We start from the raw sequence: 25,036 nt of genomic DNA on the forward strand, positions 1-25,036 counted from the left end.
AATGTCTACTCCCCAAGAAAGGAGTGCAGATATCGTGGTCAGTACACTGTGAGAGATCTCACAGTTTAGGCTGTGAAATAAAAATGCCTGTCTGTATGTGTATGCCCAGCGTTACTAGTACACTAAAGGTACCAAAACATGCACAATTCTGCCAGCCAGATCATTTTACAATAATGTGGCAAAATCTTAAGTGAATATGGGCCAAAATAACCATCGTTACTTAGTTATGGTAAAGTAAAATTTCACATATGGATAAATTGCCAAGGAACAATGGAAGAATGTTTAATCCAAAAGAAAATCAAACGAACAATAAAAGGCAACAAAACATTACCTTTTTCTTCGCTGTCTTTCTTTCAGTCGGGAATGATAAATGTCTACAACTGCAATTTTCAAAGCTGAAACACACAAAACAAACATACAGTAGTAAGTGACCAGGTTAAAAAACCCACTACAATTCATCAAGCACTTAAATATATTAGTTCCCTATAGATTGTAAGCTTGCGAGCAGGGCCTTCCTACCTCTATGTCTGTCTGTTTTTACCCAGTTTTGTTCTATTACTGTTGTTCTAATTGTAAAGCGCAACGGAATATGCTGCGCTATATAAGAAACTGTTAATAAATAAATAAAATAAGATTTTAAACCTACCGGTAAATCTATTTCTCCTAGTCCGTAGAGGATGCTGGGAACTCCGTAAGGACCATGGGGTATAGACGGGCTCCGCAGGAGATAGGGCACCTAAAAAGAACTTTGACTATGGGTGTGCACTGGCTCCTCCCTCTATGCCCCTCCTCCAGACCTCAGTTAGAGAACTGTGCCCAGAGGAGATGGACAATACAAGGCAGGATTTAGCAATCCAAGGGCAAGATTCATACCAGCCCACACCAATCATACCATGTAACCTGGAACATACATAACCAGTTAACAGTATGAACAAAAACAACAGTAACGGTCCAAGACCGATGTCAACTGTAACATAACCCTTATGTAAGCAACAACTATATACAAGTCTTGCAGAGTTTCCGCACTGGGACGGGCGCCCAGCATCCTCTACGGACTAGGAGAAATAGATTTACCGGTAGGTTTAAAATCTTATTTTCTCTTACGTCCTAGAGGATGCTGGGGACTCCGTAAGGACCATGGGGTTTATACCAAAGCATCCAATCGGGCGGGAGAGTGCGTATGACTCTGCAGCACCGACTGAGCAAACGCTAGGTCCTCATCAGCCAGGGTATCAAACTTGTAGAAATTAGCAAAAGTGTTTGACCCCGACCAAGTCGCCGCTCGGCAAAGTTGTAAAGCCGAGACGCCTCGGGCAGCCGCCCAAGAAGAGCCCACCTTCCTAGTGGAATGGGCCTTCACCAAATTTGGTACCGGCAATCCAGCCGTAGAGTGAGCCTGCTGAATCGTATTACAGATCCAGCGAGCAATAGTCTGCTTTGAAGCAGGAGCGCCAATCTTATTGGCCGCATACAGGACAAACAGAGCCTCTGTTTTCCTAATTTTAGCCGTCCTGGCTACATAAATCTTTAAGGCCCTGACTACAGCCAGGGATCTGGAAGCCTCCAGGTCACTTGTAGCCACAGGTTGATTCATATGGAACGACGAAACCACTTTAGGCAAAAATTGTGGACGTGTCCTCAATTCAGCTCGATCCACATGAAAAATCAAGTAGGGGCTCTTGTGTGAGAGAACCGCCAATTCTGACACTCGCCTTGCTGATGCTAAGGCCAACAACATGACCACCTTCCAGGTAAGAAATTTCAACTCAACCTTGTTAAGCGGTTCAAACCAGTGTGATTTTAGGAACTGCAACACCACGTTCAGGTCCCATGGTGCCACTGGAGGCACAAAAGGGGGCTGGATGTGCAGCACTCCCTTTACAAACGTCTGGACTTCTGGAAGAGAAGCCAATTCCTTCTGAAAGAAAATCGGGAGGGCCGAAATCTGTACCTTAACCGAGCCTAATTTCAGACCCATATCCACTCCTGTCTGTAGGAAGTGGAGAAGACGACCCAGATGAAAATCTTCCGTAGGTGCATTCTTGGTCTCGCACCAAGACACATACTTTCGCCAGATACGGTGATAATGTTTTATCGTCACCTCCTTCCTAGCCTTTATTAAAGTAGGGATGACCTCTTCAGGAATCCCCTTTTTTGCTAGGATTCGGCGTTCAACCGCCATGCCGTCAAACGTAACCGCGGTAAGTCTTGAAATACACAGGGCCCCTGCTGCAACAGGTCTTCCCGCAGAGGAAGAGGCCAGGGGTCTCCTGTGTAAGTGCAGATGGGACCCGGACCACTTGTCCAGAAGGTCCCATTGAAAAGTCCTTGCATGGAACCTTCCGAAGGGAATGGCCTCGTAGGCCGCCACCATTTCCCCCAGAACTTGAGTGCATTGGTGAACTGACACCCTTTTCGGTTTTAGCAGGTCTCTGACCATGTTCTGGATGTCTTGGGCTTTCTCTATTCGGAGAAAGACCTTAATTTGTTCCGTATCCAGTATCATACCTAGGAACGGTAGTAGAGTTGTCGGAATCAACTGTGACTTCGGTAGATTTAGAATCCAACCATGTTGCTGGAGCACTCTCAGAGAGAGCGCCACACTGCTCAGCAATTTCTCCCTTGATCTCGCTTTTATCAGGAGATCGTCCAAGTATGGGATAATTGTGACTCCATGCTTGCGCAGGACCACCATCATTTCCGCCATTATCTTGGTGAAAATCCTCGGGGCCGTGGAAAGTCCAAACGGCAACGTCTGAAATTGGTAATGACAATCCTGTACAGCGAATCTCAGGTATTCCTGATGGGGGGCATATATGGGGACATGAAGGTACGCATCCTTTATGTCCAGAGACACCATAAACTCCCCCTCCTCCATGTTGGCTATTATTGCTCTGAGAGATTCCATTTTGAATTTGAATCTTTTTATGTACAGGTTTAGGGATGTCAGATTCAAAATCGATCTGACCGTACCGTCCGGTTTCGGGACCACAAATAGGGTTGAATAGTAACCTCTTCCCTGCTGGTGCAGGGGAACCTTGACTATCACTTGCTGTATACACAGCGTTTGAATTGCAGCTAACACTACATCCCTTTCCGATGTGGAAGCTGGTAGGGCCGATTTTAAAAATTGGCTCGGGGGCACATCCTCGAATTCCAATTTGTAACCCTGGGAAACTATTTCCAACACCCAGGGATTCAGGTCCGAACTGACCCAGGCCTGACTGAAAACGTGCCCCCACAGGTGCGGACTCCCTCAGGAGAGTCCCAGCGTCATGCTGTGGTTTTTGGAGCAGCCGGGGAGGACTTTTGTTCCTGGGCACCTGCCGAAGCAGGTGCTCTCTTGCCTCTGCCCTTAACTCTGGCGAGGAAAGAGGATCCCCGACCTCTTTTGGACTTGTGCGACCGAAAGGACTGCATCTGATAGGGTGTTGCTTTCTTTTGCTGTTGGGGAATATATGGTAAAAAATTTGATTTACCTGCTGTAGCTGTGGAAACCAGGTCCGTCAGCCCATCCCCAAACAATACATCACCCTTATAGGGTAGTACTTCCATATGTTTTTTGGAATCCGCATCACCCGTCCATTGGCGAGTCCATAAGGATCTTCTCGCTGAGATAGACATGGCATTGGCCCTAGAAGCTAGCAATCCAATGTCCCTTTGAGCATCCCTCATAAATAAGACTGCGTCTTTTATATGGGCTAGAGTTAGGAATATAGTATCCTTATCCATAGTATCAAATTGATCTGTCAGCTCATCTGTCCAAGCTGCAATTGCGCTACACACCCATGCCGACGCAATCGTCGGTCTTAACACAGCACCCGTATGAGAATAAATACCCTTTAAGGTAGTTTCTTGCCTGCGATCTGCAGGGTCCTTAAGGGCCGCTGTGTCAGGAGACGGTAGCGCCACTTTCTTGGACAAGCGCGTCAGGGCCTTGTCCACAGTGGGGGGTGATTCCCAAATCTCCCTGTCCTGCTTAGGGAAAGGGTATGCCATAAAAATTCTTTTGGGTATCTGCGGTCTCTTATCCGGAGTCTCCCAACTTTTCCAAAGAACTAATTTAATTCATGAGATGTGGGAAAATTAATAATCTGTTTCTTTTCCTTAAACATGTGTACCCTTGTGTCGGGGACCGAGGGTTCATCCACAATATGTAACACATCCCTTATTGACACAATCATACACTGAATGGTTTTAGTCACCCTAGGGTGCAATTTTACTTCGTCATAGTCGACACTGGAATCAGAATCCGTGTCGGTAGTAGTGTCTTGTGTTAAGGGACGCTTTTGAGACCCCGACGGGCCCTGTGAGTCGGTCCAATCTGAGGATCGACCGCCTGATGTCCCCCCTAAACCAGCCTTATCGAGCCTTTTATGTAAAGATGCCACACTTGCATGCAACGTCTGCCACATGTCCATCCAATCTGGAGTCGGCACAACCGACGGGGACACACCATTCATTTGCTCCACCTCCTCCTTGGAGAAGCCTTCCGCCTCAGACATGTCGACACACACGTACCGACACCCCACACACACAGGGATTAACCTATAAGGGGACAAAACCCCAACCAGGTCCTAAGGAGAGACAGAGAGAGTATGCCAGCACACACCAGCGCTTAACACTGGAAGAAAATATATATATCCAGATAGCGCTTTTTTATATATATTATGTCAATTCCCACTCACTGCGTCGCCAAAGTGCCCCCCTCCTCTTTTTTTCAGCCTGTGTTCAGCAGGGGAGAGACCAGAGAGCCATCGTTTTATTTCTCATGCAGCTTCTGTGGAGAAAATGGCCCTGGTTAGTGCTGAGGATCAAGCCCCGCCCACCCGACGGCGGGCTTCGGTCCCAGTGATTTTTCAATAAAATGGCGGGGGATCAGCGATTTACTGCCTCCGCAGTCTAATGCCACTATTTTGTGCCAAAATGTGAGGTTTATTGCTGCCCAGGGCGCCCCCCCCCCCCTGCGCCCTGCACCCTTCAGTGCTGCTCTGTGTGTGTGTGACTGGGAGCAATGGCGCGCAGCGGTACCTCATGAAGATCTGATGTCTTCTGCCGCCTAAGATGTCTCCTGTCTTCTCTATCCGCTTCTACCTTCGGCATATGTGAGGAGGACGGCGGCGCGGCTCCGGGACGAACCCCAGGCGAGACCTGTGTTCCGACTCCCTCTGGAGCTAATGGTGTCCAGTAGCCTTAGAAGCAGTGCCCAACTTGACAAGCCAGCTCTGCTTCTCTCTCCTCGGTCCCATGATGCAGGGAGCCTGTTGCCAACAGGACTCCCTGAAAATAAAAAACCTAACAAAATTCTTTTTCCACAGAAAACTGTGGAGAGCTCTCTGCAGTGCACCCATTCTCCTCTGGGCACAAGATCTAACTGAGGTCTGGAGGAGGGGCATAGAGGGAGGAGCCAGTGCACACCCATAGTCAAAGTTCTTTTTTAGGTGCCCTATCTCATGCGGAGCCCGTCTATACCCCATGGTCCTTACGGAGTCCCCAGCATCCTCTAGGACGTAAGAGAAATAAATAATAGTTCCAAATTTCAAATGAAAATAGGATTTTGGTTACCTACCGGTAAATCCTTTTCTCGTAGTCCGTAGAGGATGCTGGGGTCCACATTAGTACTATGGGGTATAGATGGGCCCACCAGGAGCCATTGGCACTTTAAGAGTTTGAGAGTGTGGGCTGGCTCCTCCCTCTATGCCCCTCCTACCAGACTTAGTCTGGAAACTGTGCCCGAGGAGACGGACATCTTCGAGAGAAGGATTTAACACAGATAGTGGCGAGATTCATACCAGCACACACATACAAGGCACATCAAGCTAACTAGCTTGAAAAACTCAGCAACTGCTGAAACATTACTTACCAAGTAACAATGCAGTACATAACTAAACAAAGTTGTACTGAACCAGATAATGGTTGCAGGAAACGCGCTGGGCGGGCGCCCAGCATCCTCTACGGACTACGAGAAAAAGATTTACCGGTAGGTAACCAAAATACAATTTTCTCTTACGTCCTAGAGGAATCTGGGGTCCACATTAGTACCATGGGGATGTACCAAAGCTCCCACAATGGGAGGGAGAGCGCAGAGGCTCCTGCAGAACTGATTGACTGAACTTCAGATCATCAGAGGCCAGAGTATCAAATTTGTAAAACTTAGCAAACGTGTTCGACCCAGACCAAGTTGCCGTTCGGCAAAGTGAAACAACGAGATACCCCGGGCAGCCGCCCAGGAATAACTCACCTTACGAGTAGAGTGGGCCTTGACAGATTTTGGACACTGCAATCCTGCCGTAGAATAAGCATGCTGGATAGTGAACCTAATCCAGCGAGATATAGTCTGCTTTGAAGCAGGACACCCAATTTTCTTCGAAGCATACAGAACAAACAAAGAGTCCGATTTCCTGTGACAAGCAGTCCTCTTCACATAGATTCTCAAAGCCCTCACAACATCCAAGGACTTTGACGAAATTGAGGAGTCAGTAGCCACTAGCACCACAATAGGTTGGTTGATATGAAATGCCTACATAACCTTTGGAAGAAACTGATGACGTGTCCGGAGCTCAGCTCTATCTTCGTGGAATATCAAGTAAGGGCTTTTACAGGACAAAGCCCCCAATTCTGACACACGTCTAGCAGAAGCTAAGGTCAACAACGTGACAGCCTTCCATGTAAGAAATTTGACCTCAACCTCCTGTAGAGGCTCAAACCAGTCCGACTGGAGAACTGCACCACCACGTTAAGGTCCTAAGGCGCCGTAGGCGGTACAAAGGGAGGTTGGATATGCAGAACTCCCTTCAAAAAGGTCTGAACCTCAGGGAGGGCAGCCAATTGTTTCTGGAAGAAAATGGATAGTACCGTAATCTGGACCTTCACAGATCCCAACCTCAGGCCCATATCCACACCTGCTTTGCAGGAAGAGGAAAAAACGTCCCAGTTGAAACTCCACCGCAGGAAACTTCTTGGACTCACACCAAGAGACATATTTCTTCCAAATACGATGGTAATGTTTAGACGTTACCCCTTTCCTAGCCTGTATCAGGATAGGAATGACCTTCTTCGGAATGCCCTTCCGAGCTAGTATCAGGCGATCAACCTCCATGCCGTCAAACGTAGCCATGGTAAGTCTTGATAGGCGAACGGCCCCTGCTGCAGCAGGTCCTCCCGAAAAGGAAGAGGCCTCGGCTCTTCCTGCAAGAGATTCAGAAGATCAGCGTACCAAGCCCGCCTTGGCCAGTCTGGAGCAATGAGGATTGCTTGAACACTTGTTCTCCTTACGAGCTTTTGAACTCTTGGAATGAGTGGGAGTGGTGGAAACATGTACACCGACTGGAACACCCACGGAGACACCAGAGCGTCCACTGCCACTGCTTGTGGGTCCCTCGACTGGAACAATAGCGTTGAAGCTTCTTGTTGAGACGAGAGGCCATCATGTCTATTTGGGGTAACCCCCAAAGGTCTGTTATTTCCTTGAACACCTCCGGATGGAGACCCCACTGCCCCGGATGGAGATCGTGTCTGCTGAGGAAGTCTGCTTCCCAATTGTCCACTCCCGGAATGAAGATTGCAGAGAGCGCCAACGCGTGTTTTCCTGCCCAGAGGATGATTCTGGTCACCTCTGACATTGCAGCTCTGCTTTTTGTTCCGCCCTGTTGGTTTATGTAAGCCACCGTCGTTACATTTTCCGACTGTACTTGAATGGCCTGATTTCTTAGAAGATGGGCCGCCTGAAGAACACCGTTGTAGACGGCTCTTAATTCAAGGATGTTGATCGGCAGGCCAGCTTCAAGACTTGACCTCATTCCTTGGAAGGTTTCCCCTTGAGTGGCTGCGCCCCAGCCCCGGAGGCTCGCATCCGTGGTTAGAAGGACCCAGTCCTGAATCCCGAACCTCCGGCCCTTCAGAAGGTGAGGCAATTGGAGCCACCAGAGGAGTGAAATCCTGGCCTTTGGTGACAGACGAATTCTCTGGTGCATGTGTAGATGAGATCCTGACCACTTGTCCAGGAGATCCAGTTGGAAGGGCCGATCATGGAACCTCCCGTACTGGAGAGCCTCGTAAGAGGCCACCATCTTCCCCAACAGGCGAATGCATTGATGAACCGACACCCAGGCTGGCTTCAGGACATCCCTGACCATTGTTTGTATCACCAATGCCTTTTCCCGCAGAAGAAACACCCTCTGCACTTCCGTTTCGATGATCATCCCCAGAAAAGACAACCTCCGGGTTGGTTCCAAATGAGATTTTGGAAGGCTCAGAATCCAACAGTGGACTCTGAGTAGGCGGGTCGTGAGCACAATGGACTGCAACAGCTCCTCCTTGGACGATTATCAGTAGATCGTCTAGATACAGAATGATGTTCACCCTGTTTTCGGAGTAGAACCATCATCTCCGCCATCACCTTGGTGAACACCCTTGGTGCTGTAGAGAGGCCGAATGGCAGGGCCTGGAACTGGAAATGACAGTCCAGTAATGCAAAACAGAGATAAGCCTGATGCGTTAGCCAAATCGGAATGTGGAGGTACGCATCCTTGATATCCAGGGATACTAGGAATTCCCCCTCTTCCAGACCTGATATCACCGCCCTGAAAGACTCCATTTTGAAGTTTAACTCCTTCAGAAAAGGGTTCAGTGATTTTAGGTTCAGAATGAGCCTGACCGAACCATCTGGTTTCAGTAACCAGTGGCTTGCGAATGAGGCGGCACTGGCACAATGACTTGTGCCTCCACCAACTTCTGAACTGCTGCTTGTAGGACAGTCCTGTCCGCCAGCAGAGCTGGCAAGCCTGATTTGAAAAATCGGTGAGGAGGAAGATTTTGAAATACCAACCTGTATCCTTGGGACACAATATCTATCACCCACGGATCCAGGCCGGACGATACCCAGACGTGACTGAACTGTCTGAGCCTAGATCCCACTGGCCCCACCTTCAGGCCACGTGGTCCACCATCATGCGGAGGACTTCGGCGTACTGGAAGCAGGCTTAGTTTCCTGGGAACCTGCCGCAGCAGGTTTCTTGGATTTAGCTCGACCTCTCCTAAAGAAGGTATTGGACGGCTTGGCCTTTCTAGACTTGTTAGGCCGAAAGAACTGCAATGCTGATTAAGAGAAGGATTTCTTCTGAGCAGGTGCAGCTGAGAGAAGGAACAGAGACTTACCTGCCATAGCCTGGGATATCCACGCATCCAAAGCTTCCCCAAAGAGAGCCTGGCCTGTGTAGGGTAGGGACTCCACACTTTTCCTGGATTCCGCGTTGGCCGACCACTGGCGCAGCCACAGTCCCCGACGAGCTGAAACAGACATGGAAGAGATCCCCGCAGCCATGGAACCCAGGTCTTTCATGGATTCTACCATAAAACCTGCTGAATCGTGATTGTTACGCAAAAACAATTCAACATCACCCTTATCCATTGTATCCAAATCCTCAAGTAAGGTGCCTGACCATTTTACTATTGCTTTTGCAATGCATGCACTAGCAATAAAGGGACATAATATGGCCCCCAAAGCTGTGTACATTGATTTAAGTGTATTATCAATCTTTCGATCAGCCGGCTCCTTTAAGGCGGTAGATCCCGGAACAGGCAAAACCACCTTTTTTGAGAGTCTGGACAGAGATGCGTCAACAATTGGTGGGCTTTCCCATTTTTTCCTATCCTCCTCGGGGAAATGAAATGCCACCAGAACCCTTCTAGGGATCTGGAATTTTTTCTCAGGGTTTTCCCATGCTTTCTCAAATATAGCATTCAATTCCTTTGACGCAGGGAAGGTTAGCGAGGCTTTCTTATTTTCAGTGAAAAAAGCCTCCTCAACCTGCTCACGTGTGGTAACATTAATATTCAACACATCCCTAATAGCCTCTATCATCAATTGCACCCCCTTTGCAAGAGAGGCAGACCCCTGCAACACAACCCCATTACCGTCTGTGGTATCAGAATCGGTATCCGTGACATCTTGCATGACATAAACAAGCGCACGTTTGTGGGGGTATATAGCGGAGCGTCCTGAGGTACCAGAATCGGACCATACTGCCATAGAGTTCTGTAATACCTGGGTTGCGGATTCATTACTTGCAACCCTATCTGAAATCTCAAAAATCCAAGATTTGATAGAGTAAAACCACTCAGGTTCCCTTGCTGGAATCTGTGCTAAACCAGTGCTATCCTGATTACATGGTATGGGATCATCCTGGGAGGACATATCCTCCGCAGCATATGACAGAGTGTCCCTGGACATAGCTAAAGGAGACCACAAAACACACACAGGTAAGGGCAGACAGTCTCCCCCCCCAAGAATGGCAAGAGACAGCGCTTTTAACCAAAGGGAGACCCTTTGTCAGCGCCGACTGTGCCCCTTAATAGGATACACAGTCGTATTGCAGCCTCCCCCTCCCTTCTACAACCCCCTGGTACCGTGAGAGATAGCTGGAGTTTCTCCTGATCAGCGCTGGGCAGCCAGGAAAATAACACTGAACGCTGCAGGGTCCGCTCCGAGGACATGCTCTGCCCCCAAAATGGTGCTGTCTTCCCGCTCTTCATCTGATTATACTGGCCTGAGGATTGATGCTGGATGAGATCCTGAGAACCAACAGGTTTTGTGACCAGTGTAGGGTGTAAGCGCTGGCTCAGGGCGCCCCTCACCACGCCGCACTATGTACCGCTAAGCCATCCCGGAGCGCAGTTAATACTACGCTCCTACCCTGCTGACACCGGCACCCGCTTGCTAGGGGGTTGGTGTCTTACTCGCCACAATCTTCAGCTCTGTAAGGGGTTGGCGGCATGCTGCTGGGGTGAGCGATCCCCTGTGGCGGGGAACGTTCAATCAGTGCCCTGTCAGCGGAGTAAGTGGCTCAGACCCCGCAGGGCGGACACTACTCTCCCCCTTAGTCCCACGCTGCAGGGAGGCTGTTGCCAGCAGCCTCCTGTAAAATAAAAAAAAACTCTAAAAAACATTTTACTAGAAAAGCTCTGGAGAGCTACCCTAGCCGTGACCGGCTCATCCGGGCACATTTTCTAAACTGAGTCTGGTAGGAGGGGCATAGAGGGAGGAGTCAGCCCACACTCTCAAACTCTTAAAGTGCCAATGGCTCCTGGTGGACCCATCTATACCCTATGGTACTAATGTGGACCCCAGAATCCTCTAGGACGTAAGAGAAATAAATATTACTAGTGTAGTTTACCAAGGATTCAGAACTTGTTAACTCTGGAATCTGGCAGACAGGAGCAAATTTGAAAGTGTCAGCTGCATTTCCACTTTGAGTGGGTTTAATACATAAATTATTTAATAAGGCACGACCATACAGTATCTACAGACATAAACCACTCTAAACATCTGAAAGAAGTAGAAAAAGATTACAGTTCTGGATGCTAAGAAAGGCATACCATGTAAAACTTCTGAATCATCTTCAACAAAATCAATATCTCTTAAGTCCCATTCTGCATAGTTGTCAAATTCCTATAGGATACAAACTATGTATTAGTAGTGTACACAAGAACATTAATGCAATTCAAAAGTTTACATCTTAATTAGAAATCAGGACTTCAAGCATCAGTGTACAAGGATATAGAACACACATTAGCAAAACAATATTGCTAAACTGGGATTTTTGTACTTTCTATAAAATCCGTTTCCCCTATTTCATCTGGGGGACCTTGGCCCATGGGTTGGGTTGCTCAAATGGACTGTGAGGGGCTAGCACTTAATAGACTAACTTTAAGGATGTATGACTATACACTAGAATGATGTGTACCCAGCCGATCTGACACCTGATGGGACCATGCGTCGGTAAGTGCGTACACACTTGCACAGTGCAGGGGACGAGTGCGATACCAAGCTGCATTCAGCATCGTACACGATATCTTCTGGTTGGCTGTGCAACACAGCTAACCGGAATATTTTAAACGGTCATGGGAGCACGCAAATCGGGGGCACACACTGAATGATCCGGCTGATATGTCGTTCCAATTTCGGGCCTAATTCAGACCTGATCACACCTCTGTGAATTTGCAGAGGTTTGCGATCGGATAGTCGCTGCCCAGAAAGAGTGAAATACCGCCCAGTGCAAGTCTGCGTACGCCATGCGAAAAGCTTTGCAAATCCGTTTGCAACTCATTTACCATCTAATGATTTTTCCAGTATGTGCATAGCCCAGGATTTACTCCTTACGAGTGAAAGAACCAGGATAATCGGCCTGGAGCCGATGTCACACACCCGCCCAGAAACCGCTTGGGAACCCCTGCATTTTTCAAGGTACTCCCAGAAAATGGCTAGTTACCACCCTCTAACATCCGCCTCCTGTCAATCAGCCTGCGTTCACCTAGAGATCAAAAAAGACGCAGGATTTTTTTGCAGTTTGACCTCGCGCCAACGCATTACAATTCGTATGCATGCGCAGTCATTCTTTTTTTTTTTTTCAAAATGTTTTATTGGACATTTCCACAAAATACAAGCATACATTACAGTATATGACAACTGAGAATGATGTTAGTATCTCAACATGGCATAATATAGAAATAAACATTAATGGTCAGGCAAAGGAAGAAACAGGCTACAGATCATGTCAGTTTAACAATTTCTAAAAAGGGGGGTGACCTAGGGTAAGTGATTCAAGATTATACCAAGTGGTGTATTTTACAGCCTGTCGGAGGGGAATCTTGATAGTATCATCTAACCTTTGCACATAAGGGAGCCATATATCAAAGAATTTTTCAGTTTTACGTTCTTTATCAATAGACATCTCAAGCCACTCCATGTGAAATAGGTATGATAACCTTGGTAGTAACATAGCTAGGGACAATGAATCAGTGGCTATCCATTGTGACAGGATAGTTTTTTTGCTTGCAGCTGCTATCCTGGTCAACAGCCTTCAGGTGATGAAGATTGACAGTGGACGTCCCAAATAGCCCACCCAGGGGTGGCCACCACATCGATATGCAGTTTAGTTTTAATATAGTTTTGTACTAGATCCCAGAACTTGAGGATTTCAGGACAGCTCCATAGACAGTGATATATGTCTGCCTCAGGCGCTCCGCATTTAAAACATTTGGAGTTAAGAGCCGTACCCATTTGGAATCTTAATTTCGGTGTGATATAGGAACGATGTAATATTTGATAGTTCATTTCAGCATAAGATGCCGATGGGAGAATTTTGTTGATTTTGTTAAACGCTATGAGCACATCGGAAGTGGTGAAAATAAGAATTTACTTACCGATAATTCTATTTCTCGGAGTCCGTAGTGGATGCTGGGGTTCCTGAAAGGACCATGGGGGATAGCGGCTCCGCAGGAGACAGGGCACAAAAAGTAAAGCTTTCCGATCAGGTGGTGTGCACTGGCTCCTCCCCCTATGACCCTCCTCCAAGCCTCAGTTAGGTACTGTGCCCGGACGAGCGTACACAATAAGGGAGGAATTTTGAATCCCGGGTAAGACTCATACCAGCCACACCAATCACACCGTACAACTTGTGATCAAACCCAGTTAACAGTATGATAACAGAGGAGCCTCTGAAAGATGGCTTCCTAAACAATAACCCGAATTAGTTAACAATAACTATGTACAATTATTGCAGATAATCCGCACTTGGGATGGGCGCCCAGCATCCACTACGGACTCCGAGAAATAGAATTATCGGTAAGTAAATTCTTATTTTCTCTATCGTCCTAGTGGATGCTGGGGTTCCTGAAAGGACCATGGGGATTATACCAAAGCTCCCAAACGGGCGGGAGAGTGCGGATGACTCTGTAGCACCGAATGAGAGAACTCCAGGTCCTCCTTAGCCAGAGTATCAAATTTGTAAAATTTTACAAACGTGTTCTCCCCTGACCACGTAGCTGCTCGGCAAAGTTGTAATGCCGAGACCCCTCGGGCAGCCGCCCAAGATGAGCCCACCTTCCTTGTGGAGTGGGCCTTTACAGATTTAGGCTGTGGCAGGCCTGCCACAGAATGTGCAAGTTGGATTGTGCTACAGATCCAACGAGCAATCGTCTGCTTAGACGCAGGAGCACCCATCTTGTTGGGTGCATACAATATAAACAACGAGTCAGATTTTCTGACTCCAGCTGTCCTTGCAATATATATTTTTAATGCTCTGACAACGTCCAGTAACTTGGAGTCCTCCAAGTCACTTGTAGCCGCAGGCACTACAATAGGCTGGTTCAGATGAAATGCTGACACCACCTTAGGGAGAAAATGCGGACGAGTCCGCAGTTCTGCCCTGTCCGAATGGAAAATCAGACATGGGCTCTTGTAAGATAAAGCTGCCAGTTCTGACACTCTCCTGGCCGAAGCCAGGGCTAGTAACATGGTCACTTTCCATGTGAGATATTTTAAATCCACCTTTTTTAGTGGTTCAAACCAATGAGATTTTAGAAATTCCAAAACCACATTGAGATCCCACGGTGCCACTGGAGGCACCACAGGAGGCTGTATATGCAGCACTCCCTTAACAAAAATCTGGACTTCAGGAACTGAAGCCAATTCTTTTTGAAAGAAAATCGACAGGGCCGAAATTTGAACCTTAATAGATCCCAATTTGAGACCCATAGACAATCCTAATTGCAGGAAATGTAGGAATCGACCCAGTTGAAATTCCTCCGTCGGAGCACTCCGATCCTCGCACCACGCAACATATCTTCGCCAAATGCGGTGATAGTGTTGCACGGTTACTTCCTTCCTTGCTTTAATCAAAGTAGGAATGACTTCTTCCGGCATGCCTTTTTCCTTTAGGATCCGGCGTTCAACCGCCATGCCGTCAAACGCAGCCGCGGTAAGTCTTGAAACAGACAGGGACCCTGCTGAAGCAAGTCCCTCCTTAGAGGTAGAGGCCACGGATCTTCCGTGATCATCTCTTGAAGTTCCGGGTACCAAGTCCTTCTTGGCCAATCCGGAACCACTAGTATCGTTCTTACGCCTCTTTGCCGTATAATTCTCAATACTTTTGGTATGAGAGGCAGAGGAGGAAACACATACACCGACTGGTACACCCAGGGCGTTACCAGCGCGTCCACAGCTATTGCCTGCGGATCTCTTGACCTGGCGCAATACCTGTCCAGTTTTTTGTTGAGGCGAGACGCCATCATGTCCACCATTGGTCTTTCCCAACGGGTTACCAGCATGTGGAAGACTTCCGGATGAAGTCCCCACTCTCCCGGGTGAAGGTCGTGTCTGCTGAGGAAGTCTGCTTCCCAGTTGTCCACTCCCGGGATGAACACTGCTGACAGTGCTATCACATGATTCTCTGCCCAGCGAAGAATCCTTGCAGATTCTGCCATTGCACTCCTGCTTCTTGTGCCGCCCTGTCTGTTTACATGGGCGACTGCCGTGATGTTGTCCGACTGGATCAACACCGGTTTTCCTTGAAGCAGAGGTTCTGCCTGGCTTAGAGCATTGTAGATTGCTCTTAGTTCCAGAATGTTTATGTGAAGAGACGTTTCCAGGCTCGTCCACACTCCCTGGAAGTTTCTTCCTTGTGTGACTGCTCCCCAGCCTCTCAGGCTGGCGTCCGTGGTCACCAGGATCCAATCCTGTATGCCGAATCTGCGGCCCTCCAATAGATGAGCACTCTGCAACCACCACAGAAGAGATACCCTTGTCCTTGGAGACAGGGTTATCCGCTGGTGCATCTGAAGATGCGACCCTGACCATTTGTCCAACAGATCCCTCTGGAAAATTCGTGCATGGAATCTGCCGAATGGAATTGCTTCGTAAGAAGCCACCATTTTTCCCAGGACTCTTGTGCATTGATGTACAGACACCTTTCCTGGTTTTAGGAGGTTCCTGACAAGCTCGGATAACTCCCTGGCTTTTTCCTCCGGGAGAAAAACCTTTTTCTGAACCGTGTCCAGAATCATCCCTAGGAACAGCAGACGAGTTGTCGGCATTAACTGGGATTTTGGAATATTCAGAATCCAGCCGTGCTGTTTTAGCACTTCTTGAGACAGTGCTAATCCCCTCTCTAGCTGTTCTCTGGACCTTGCCCTTATTAGGAGATCGTCCAAGTATGGGATAATTAATACGCCTTTTCTTCGAAGAAGAATCATCATCTCGGCCATTACCTTTGTAAAGACCCGAGGTGCCGTGGACAATCCGAACGGCAGCGTCTGAAACTGATAGTGACAGTTTTGTACAACGAACCTGAGGTACCCCTGGTGTGAGGGGTAAATTGGAACGTGGAGGTACGCATCCTTGATGTCCAAAGACACCATAAAGTCCCCTTCTTCCAGGTTCGCTATCACTGCTCTGAGTGACTCCATTTTGAACTTGAACTTCTTTATGTACAGGTTCAAGGACCTCAGATTTAGAATAGGTCTTACCGAGCCGTCCGGCTTCGGTACCACAAATAGAGTGGAATAATACCCCTTTCCCTGTTGTAGAAGAGGTACCTTGACTATCACCTGCTGAGAGTACAGCTTGTGAATGGCTTCCAAAACCGTCTCCCTTTCTGAGGGGGACGTTGGTAAAGCAGACTTCAGGAAACGGCGAGGCGGATCTGTCTCTAGTTCCAACCTGTACCCCTGAGATATTATCTGCAGGATCCAGGGATCTACCTGCGAGTGAGCCCACTGCGCGCTGAAATTCTTGAGACGACCGCCCACCGCCCCCGAGTCCGCTTGAGAAGCCCCAGCGTCATGCTGAGGCTTTTGTAGAAGCGGGGGAGGGCTTCTGTTCCTGGGAAGGAGCTGCCTGTTGGTGTCTCTTCCCCCTTCCTCTGCCTCGTGGCAGATATGAATATCCCTTTGCTCTCTTGTTTTTAAAGGAACGAAAGGGCTGCGGTTGAAAAGTCGGTGTCTTTTTCTGTTGGGGAGTAGCTTGAGGTAAAAAGGTGGATTTCCCGGCTGTAGCCGTGGCCACCAAATCTGATAGACCGACTCCAAATAACTCCTCCCCTTTATACGGCAAAACTTCCATATGCCGTTTTGAGTCCGCATCGCCTGACCACTGTCGCGTCCATCAACTTCTTCTGGCCGAAATGGACATAGCACTTACCCGTGATGCCAGTGTGCAGATATCCCTCTGTGCATCACGCATATAAAGAAATGCATCCTTTATTTGCTCTAAAGACAGTAAAACATTGTCCCTATCCAGGGTATCAATATTTTCAATCAGGGACTCTGACCAAGCTACTCCAGCACTGCACATCCAGGCTGTCGCTATAGCTGGTCGTAGTATAACACCTGTATGTGTGTATATACTTTTTTGGATATTTTCCATCCTCCTATCTGCTGGATCTTTAAGTGCGGCCGTCTCAGGAGAGGGTAACGCCACTTGTTTAGATAAGCGTGTGAGCGCCTTGTCCACCCTAGGAGGTGTTTCCCAGCGCGCCCTAACCTCTGACGGGAAAGGGTATAAAGCTAATAACTTCTTTGAAATTAGCATCTTTTTATCGGGGGCAACCCACGCTTCATCACATACATCATTTAGTTCTTCTGATTCAGGAAAAACTATAGGTAGTTTTTTCACACCCCACATAATACCCTGTTTAGTGGTACCTGTAGTATCAGCTAAATGTAACGCCTCCTTCATTGCCAAAATCATATAACGTGTGGCCCTACTGGAAAATACGGTTGATTCGTCACCGTCGCCACTGGAATCAGTGCCTGTGTCTGGGTCTGTGTCGACCGACTGAGGCAAAGGGCGTTTTACAGCCCCTGACGGTGTTTGAGGCGCCTGGACAGGCACTAACTGATTGTCCGGCCGTCTCATGTCGTCAAACGACTGCTTTAGCGTGTTGACACTATCCCGTAATTCCATAAATAAAGGCATCCATTCTGGTGTCGACCCCCTAGGAGGTGACATCCCCATATTTGGCAATTGCTCCGCCTCCACACCAATATCGTCCTCATACATGTCGACACACACGTACCGACACACAGCAGACACACAGGGAATGCTCTTAACGAAGACAGGACCCCACTAGCCCTTTGGGGAGACAGAGGGAGAGTTTGCCAGCACACACCAAAAGCGCTATATATGACAGGGATAGCCTTATAATAAGTGCTCCCTGTATAGCTGCTTTTATAATATAATTTTTGCCACTATTTTGCCCCCCCTCTCTTGTTTTACCCTGTTTCTGTAGTGCAGTGCAGGGGAGAGACCTGGGAGCCGTCCTGACCAGCGGAGCTGTGTAAGGAAAATGGCGCTGTGTGCTGAGGAGATAGGCCCCGCCCCTTTTCCGGCGGGCTCGTCTCCCGCTCTTTAGTGTATTCTGGCAGGGGTTAAATATCTCCATATAGCCCCCGGAGGCTATATGTGAGGTATTTTTTAGCCAAATAGGTTTTCATTTGCCTCCCAGGGCGCTCCCCTCCCAGCGCCCTGCACCCTCAGTGACTGCCGTGTGAAGTGTGCTGAGAGGAAAATGGCGCACAGCTGCAGTGCTGTGCGCTACCTTTAGAAGACTGAGGAGTCTTCTGCCGCCGATTCTGGACCTCTTCATGTTTCAGCATCTGCAAGGGGGCCGGCGGCGAGGCTCCGGTGACCATCCAGGCTGTACCTGTGATCGTCCCTCTGGAGCTGATGTCCAGTAGCCAAGAAGCCAATCCATCCTGCACGCAGGTGAGTTCACTTCTTCTCCCCTAAGTCCCTTGTTGCAGTGATCCTGTTGCCAGCAGGACTCACTGTAAAATAAAAAACCTAAGCTAAACTTTCTCTAAGCAGCTCTTTAGGAGAGCCACCTAGATTGCACCCTTCTCGGCCGGGCACAAAATCTAACTGAGGCTTGGAGGAGGGTCATAGGGGGAGGAGCCAGTGCACACCACCTGATCGGAAAGCTTTACTTTTTGTGCCCTGTCTCCTGCGGAGCCGCTATCCCCCATGGTCCTTTCAGGAACCCCAGCATCCACTAGGACGATAGAGAAAGCTGGGAAGTCCACTGCCCATTTAGTCAGCCCTGTTGGTGTAGTTTCCCAGTCTATGACCCTTTTGAGAAATGTGTAAAGAAAGGCTGTAGAATATCGAGTCTTGGGTGTGGCTTGTAGGGCGACATCTAAACTGTTAGTTTTGTCTTGTACTGTCATTGCGGCCAATGATTTGTGAAGATAGCTACGAATCTGAAAGTATACAAATAGTGGGATTGGAAGTTGTGGAAACCTCTCGCAAAGAGTGGGATATGTGTACATCTGGTAAGTGTCTCGAGCAATCAACTGGTACAGTAGTCTAATGTCTTGTCGTGCCAGAGCAGCCAGCGTGTTATGTATAGCCGTTCCACGAAAATCTGGCTTGTGTGATAAGGGGAGAAAGGTGGTGGTATGGCTGGAGACGCCCATCCTAGAGCGTGCTTGTCTCCAAGCCGTGCATGTCGACATTAGTAGGATGTTACGTTGTATCTGAGGGGGGAGAGAGGATGGACGTGTGTGCAGCAAGCTAACGAGTGGGGTGTCAGGACAAAAGGCCTGTTCCAAGCCGGTGTTAGCAAAAGCCTCTAACCCATGTATCCAGTCGACTGCGTATCGGTAATTCGCAGCCAGCCCATAACTTCTGATGCAGGGTAAGTTGACACCGCCCAGTTTTTGGGATTGGGATAGCTTAAATAGCGAGATCCTAGGTTTTTTGCCAGCCCAGATAAATTCACTGAAGGCCTTGTTAAGAGTTTTCAGGTCTGTCTCAGAAATCAGTAGAGGCAACATTTGAATGGGGTATAGTAATCTCGGGAAGGTGATCATTTTAATCAGCTGGCATCTGCCTAGGTAAGAGAGGGGTAAGTGTTTCCACTTCTGAAAGTCGTCAAGGATACGTGCAATGACTCGTGGGTAGTTGTATCTATATAAGTCAGCTGGGTTTATAGGTATAGTAAGGCCTAGGTATGTGATCGTCTGTTTTGCCCATTGAAAAGGGAATTGGCCATCCCAGTCGCGGGTCGCTCCGGGATGGAGGGCTAAAGCTTCAGTTTTGGATTTATTGATCTTGAACCCAGAAATTGACTCAAAAACCGCCAGCAGAGACATTAAGCTAGGAAAAGCATCTATGGGGTTCGAGAAGTATAGCAGTAAGTCATCTGCATAGGCCGTGACTTTAAGGTCTTGATTACCAATTTTAATCCCGCGCCAGGTGGTATTGAGGTAACAGTGTCTGATGAGCGGATCCAGTGCCAGGTCAAATAAAAGTGGGGATAGTGGGCATCCCTGTCTCGTGCCCCTATGCAACATAAAGGTCTCAGTGTTCATTCCGTTCACAGTGAGGAATGCGGCCGGAGAGGCATAGATAGTGCGAAAAAATTTAACGAAATAGCCCCGAATCCCTGACAATGAAGGACTCTCAGCAGATGCGACCACGACACACGGTCAAATGCTTTATCAGCATCGCAACTCACTAGTAGGGATGTTCCCCCCGGGGACTGGGTCGATGCGGTCAATGCCGCCAACAATTGTCTGATATTATGTACCGAGGTTCTCCCCTTTACGAAGCCGGTCTGGGACGGATGTAAGAGCGTGGGCAGTAAAAGTTGCAGCCTATGCGCCATCAGAGCAGTTAGAATCTTAAAGTCTTGATTTAGGAGGGAAATTGGACGATACGACTGAACTTGGGTGGGCTCTTTCCCCGGTTTTGGTAGAATTATCACACGGGCTTGATTAAAAGTGGAAGGAGCATCATTTCCTGATAAAATGGAATTAATGAGTGATAGGAGATGGGGTGCAACATGGGGTAACAATAATTTATAGTATTCCGCGCTCAAACCGTCTGGGCCAGGAGATTTGCCGTTAGCTAATTGTTTAACCACCGTCACCAATTCTAAGTCGGTGACTGGTGCCATGAGGGAAGCCCTGTCGTCTCCAGTCAGAGTAGGGGATCCGGCAGAGCGGAGGAAGGCCATGCCACTAATAGGGTCATCTGGGGGGGCAGTGTAAAGTTCCTTATAATAGGTCAAAAAGGAGTCTGCGATGACCGTTGGGTCAGAGGTCAATTGAGGGCCTGCATGCAGGGATAAAATATTTGGGGTGGGGCGCTGACTACGAACCATGTTCGCTAGAAGTTTGCCTGCTTTATTGCCCCATTTATAATATCTATGCTTTTGAAAATCCAAGGCGTATTGCGCCCTCTCCGTGCAAAGAGTATCATAAAGGAGTTTTGTTTCGATATAGGTTCTACGGTTATCATCTGTTGGGGAAGACAACAGTAGTGCATATGAGTTAGTGAGTGCCAGACCCAGATCCTGATATCTCTGATTAAGGTTCTTACGCTTATTTGCAACATATGCAATTACATAACCTCTCATCACCGGCTTGGAGGCAGACCAGAAGAGATTTATGTCATCTGTATGCTGTGCATTGTCTTTAACATAATGTATGAAATTAGTCTCTAAGTAGGTCTTAAATTCAGGAGATGTGTATAAGTAGGAGGGAAATCTCCAGTTAAATGAGGTCGTTTTGGGAGATTGCAGGTCTAGTGTAAACCAGGTGGGCGCATGGTCAGAGATGGCAATGTTTTCTATTTTCGAGTCGCCTACCCTGGAGAGCAGTGTATCGGAGAGCATCCAGTAGTCAATTCGGCTGGAAGTGGCATGTGGGTGCGAGAAGAACGTGTATTCTCGGCCGATAGGATGCTGATGTCGCCAAGGGTCAACCAAATTAAGCGAGGACAATAAAAATTGTAAAGCGGCTGGTGTGGAGTGTGTGCGGCCACTAGGTGTATCTGATCTATCCAAAGTAGGGTGAAGTGTGGAGTTGAAATCTCCCCCAATTATTATCTTGCCCTCAGCCCAATCCTGAAGTCGGACATTTATATCCGTGAAGAAAGCGTTATGTTCTGAATTAGGCGCATATAACGTCACAAGGGTATAAAGTTCCCCTTCTAGTTGTAGTTTCATGAACAAAAACCGTCCTTCTTCATCAGCTTGGGTATCTAATATCGTATATCTGAGAGATTTGTGGAATATAATTATCACACCCCTCTTTTTGGAAGTGTATGAGGCCGATTTGTAGTCTTGAAACCAATTGTCTCTCAGGACATTAGGATCTCCTAATTTCCAGTGTGTCTCTTGTAACATCGCAACATCTGGCCGTAGCCGCTTAAGGTGTTGCAATATCTTCCTACGCTTGATCGGGGTATTTAAGCCTTCAACGTTCCAAGTAAGGAACTTGAGATTTGTCTTAGTCTCTGAAGAAACTGCCATTTTAAACAAAAATCAACCGATGCCTGTCCTGTCGGACGTGTGAAACATCAATACAATAAACCATGTGGCTCTCCCCATCCCAGCGAGTAGGGAGGTCCAACTGTTGTAAATACCAATGAATCCATGCCATGTGATCAGTAGGAAAAACTGTTGTATGCAAAATATAGTGGTGTGTCCATTTTCTGATGTAATTTTTTTAACCCAAAACAGTGGTCCAAAGGACACTTTATAAACCATAAATACAATTCTATCTAAATAAACAGAGAAGGGAGGGGGAAGAAAGGGAATGAGGATTAAGTAAAGAGGGAGTAGGGGAATGAAGGGGGGCAGGGATATCCAGGAACAATTGGTTCTACAAACATACTATGCAGTAGTGATCATGACAATAAGGTAATTTGTAAGCAGCCATACATTACCAAACATGAAAGCATTAGGGAAGATGGGAATATTCTGAGTCCATGGGAAAACATGTTATAAGTCTTTGTCTCTGGAGGCCGGCGATGACGGATCTCGTAACGATTCCGCGAACGTCTTGGCTGCTGAAGAGGTGTCGAACAAATACGTTTTCCCATTATATTGAGCACGAAGCTTTGCTGGATAAAGCAGGGCGAAACGGATTCCTTCTTCAAAGAGGATCTTGCAAGCTGGAGAGAATTCCCGCCTTCTCATGGCTACATTATACGAAAAGTCTTGAAACAGAAGCAACTTATCGCCGTGATAGGCGAGGCCTTGAGCTTTGCGGTATGCTTCCATCGTCTTGACCTTGTCCGTGTAGTTAAGAAATTTAAATATGACTGGCCGGGGTCTGCGGCGGTCTGGCTGGAAGTCAGGGCCAATGCGATGAGCTCGTTCGATCAACATGGATTCACCTCCCGGCAAACATCCAAGTTCCTTCGGCAGCCAGGTAGAAACCAAGGACAGCAGTTCCCGAGGTTTGACTGATTCCGGCAGGCCGATCAGCCGGAGATTATTTCGACGATTACGATTTTCTAAATCTTCGAGCTTTTCTTGTATTGCGGAGATAGTGGATGCCTGACTATCGACGATGGAACGCGTCGCCGTTAGATCATCTTCCAGGTTCGAGACCCGTTGTTCGGCCTCATCCAGCCGGGAGCTGTGTTCTTTTAGCTGCGTCATGGTGGAGTCAATGGCGTCTTTCAGACCGGCGAGTTTCTTATCCAGCAGCGGCGAGAGGATGTCAGAGATTTCCTGTGCCCTGGTCACCGCGTCTGCCGTGTATCTGGAGGGGTCCGGTACACTGTCCAAGACATTGGCATTGGGTGAGGGAGGCGGGGTGAGGGCGACTTCTGGGAGAGAAGCCAATTCCCTCTGAAAGAATATAGATAGGGCCGAAATCTGTACCTTAATGGAGGCAGAGGCCCTAGTTTCCTTAGTTTTCACCGGCGCGGATCCGCGACCACCTCGCTGATATTTCGCCACATATTTATCCATGATAATAAAAAAAAGGATGTGTCGTGTCACGATGAGAAAGTAGATGAAATCAATTATCCTGCCCTGCAGGGAGTATTATGTCCGTCAGGATACAAGTGCGTGGGCTCAGCTGACGACGATGCGGCGCATCAATCGCCAATGGGATAATATACGTTCTGCGCGCAGCAGCTTCAGAAGCTGTGCGAGGGTCAGCAACTTCTCCCCCCTCTTCACGGAAAAATGTGTCGGCACAAAGGGATGATAGGCAGGGTTGTAGGGAGAGCAAGTAGGAGGGCTGTATTTATAGATCCTGTGGCACCTGTGGTCTAGTAGAGGCACCAGGCAGGGATTCAGGCATCAGGGGGTCATGCAGGGCGCAGCCAGCAGCTTTGGAGAGCACACCTCAAATGCCTGTACTGTTGCTGGCTTATACTGCGCAGCAGAGCAGTCTAGTGCGGCCAGTACCCGTGTGTGTGTTGCGGGGGAGGAGGGGGGCCTGCACGGCGTCTTCCCCTGGCTTTCAGCGGCGGCATCTCCCCGCCGGCTGGGTCCCGCTCCGTTGCCTAGCAGCGTCCGCTGCTACGAGCCGGGACACAGGGGCGCGATGATCCGGCACAGCCTCCGCTCGGTAAGCAGGACGGGGGAGAGGGGGAGCAGGGCGCCCGGCCACTATCAAGATGGCGGCCGCGGGCAGCACACGCCACAGCTGGCGTCCGAAATCCGGGGTTGGAGGCGGCGGGGAGCCGGGGCGTCGGTGCCCTCTTACCCACCTCTATCTCCGCCAGGCCCGGTGATAATTTGAGGGGCCTGAGTGTATTTTTGCTCCCCTTATTAGTTGGTAAGGGAGCAGGGGGACGGAGAGCTCAGGTTAAATTGCGGCCAGCCGTAGGTCCGCCCACCGGAAGTGCTCATGCGCAGTCATTCTATAATCGGCCGCTGTGCGATTTCACACAACAGCGATCAGGTCTGAATTAGGCCTTTTGTCAGAAACTACATACAGATCAGAGATCGTTCTAGTGTGCACCCACCCTAAAAGTGAAACTCCTCCCCACCTCTCCAACCTGTGGTCTGCAGTACAAATTCAATAGAAGCCCTAAATCAAGGGTGAACAACATAGTGTAACGTACAAACCAGCAAGAACCAACCAACAAAAAAAAAAAAAACACCCAAAAAACTGAATATAATGATGGGAACATAGTACCCCATCAGATGGAATCAGAGAAAAGGATATAACGGTAAGTACAAAAATCACATTTTCTCTTTCTTCCAATCTGGGGAACACTGGATCATTTGATGTTCAAAAGCCGTCCCAAGGGGAAGGTACACTCGAAAAAACCTGAACGAAAAACCCTTCTTTCAAAACTAGCATCCATGGATGTAAAAATAAGATTTTAAACCTACCGGTAAATCTTTTTCTCCTAGTCCGTAGAGGATGCTGGGCGCCCGTCCCAGTGCGGACTAAGACTACAAGACTTGTATATAGTTGTTGCTTTCATAAGGGTTATGTT

General features: G+C 48.3%; 1 protein-coding gene across 1 annotated transcript in view; it reads right to left on the reverse strand.

Moving 5' to 3' along the window:
• The window catches only part of TADA2A (transcriptional adaptor 2A), a 305,603-nt gene that overhangs the window by 163,178 nt on the left and 117,389 nt on the right, over nucleotides 1-25,036 (reverse strand). The window contains exons 7-8 of the mRNA XM_063954828.1: nucleotides 11,377-11,449; nucleotides 332-395 (exon numbers count right to left, since the gene is read on the reverse strand). Of these exons, the coding sequence (XP_063810898.1) occupies nucleotides 332-395; nucleotides 11,377-11,449 (137 nt within the window). The remainder of the gene's footprint in view (nucleotides 1-331; nucleotides 396-11,376; nucleotides 11,450-25,036) is intronic.

This window comes from Pseudophryne corroboree, chromosome 2 (assembly GCF_028390025.1).
Source record: "Pseudophryne corroboree isolate aPseCor3 chromosome 2, aPseCor3.hap2, whole genome shotgun sequence".
Taxonomy (NCBI): Eukaryota; Metazoa; Chordata; class Amphibia; order Anura; family Myobatrachidae; genus Pseudophryne; species Pseudophryne corroboree.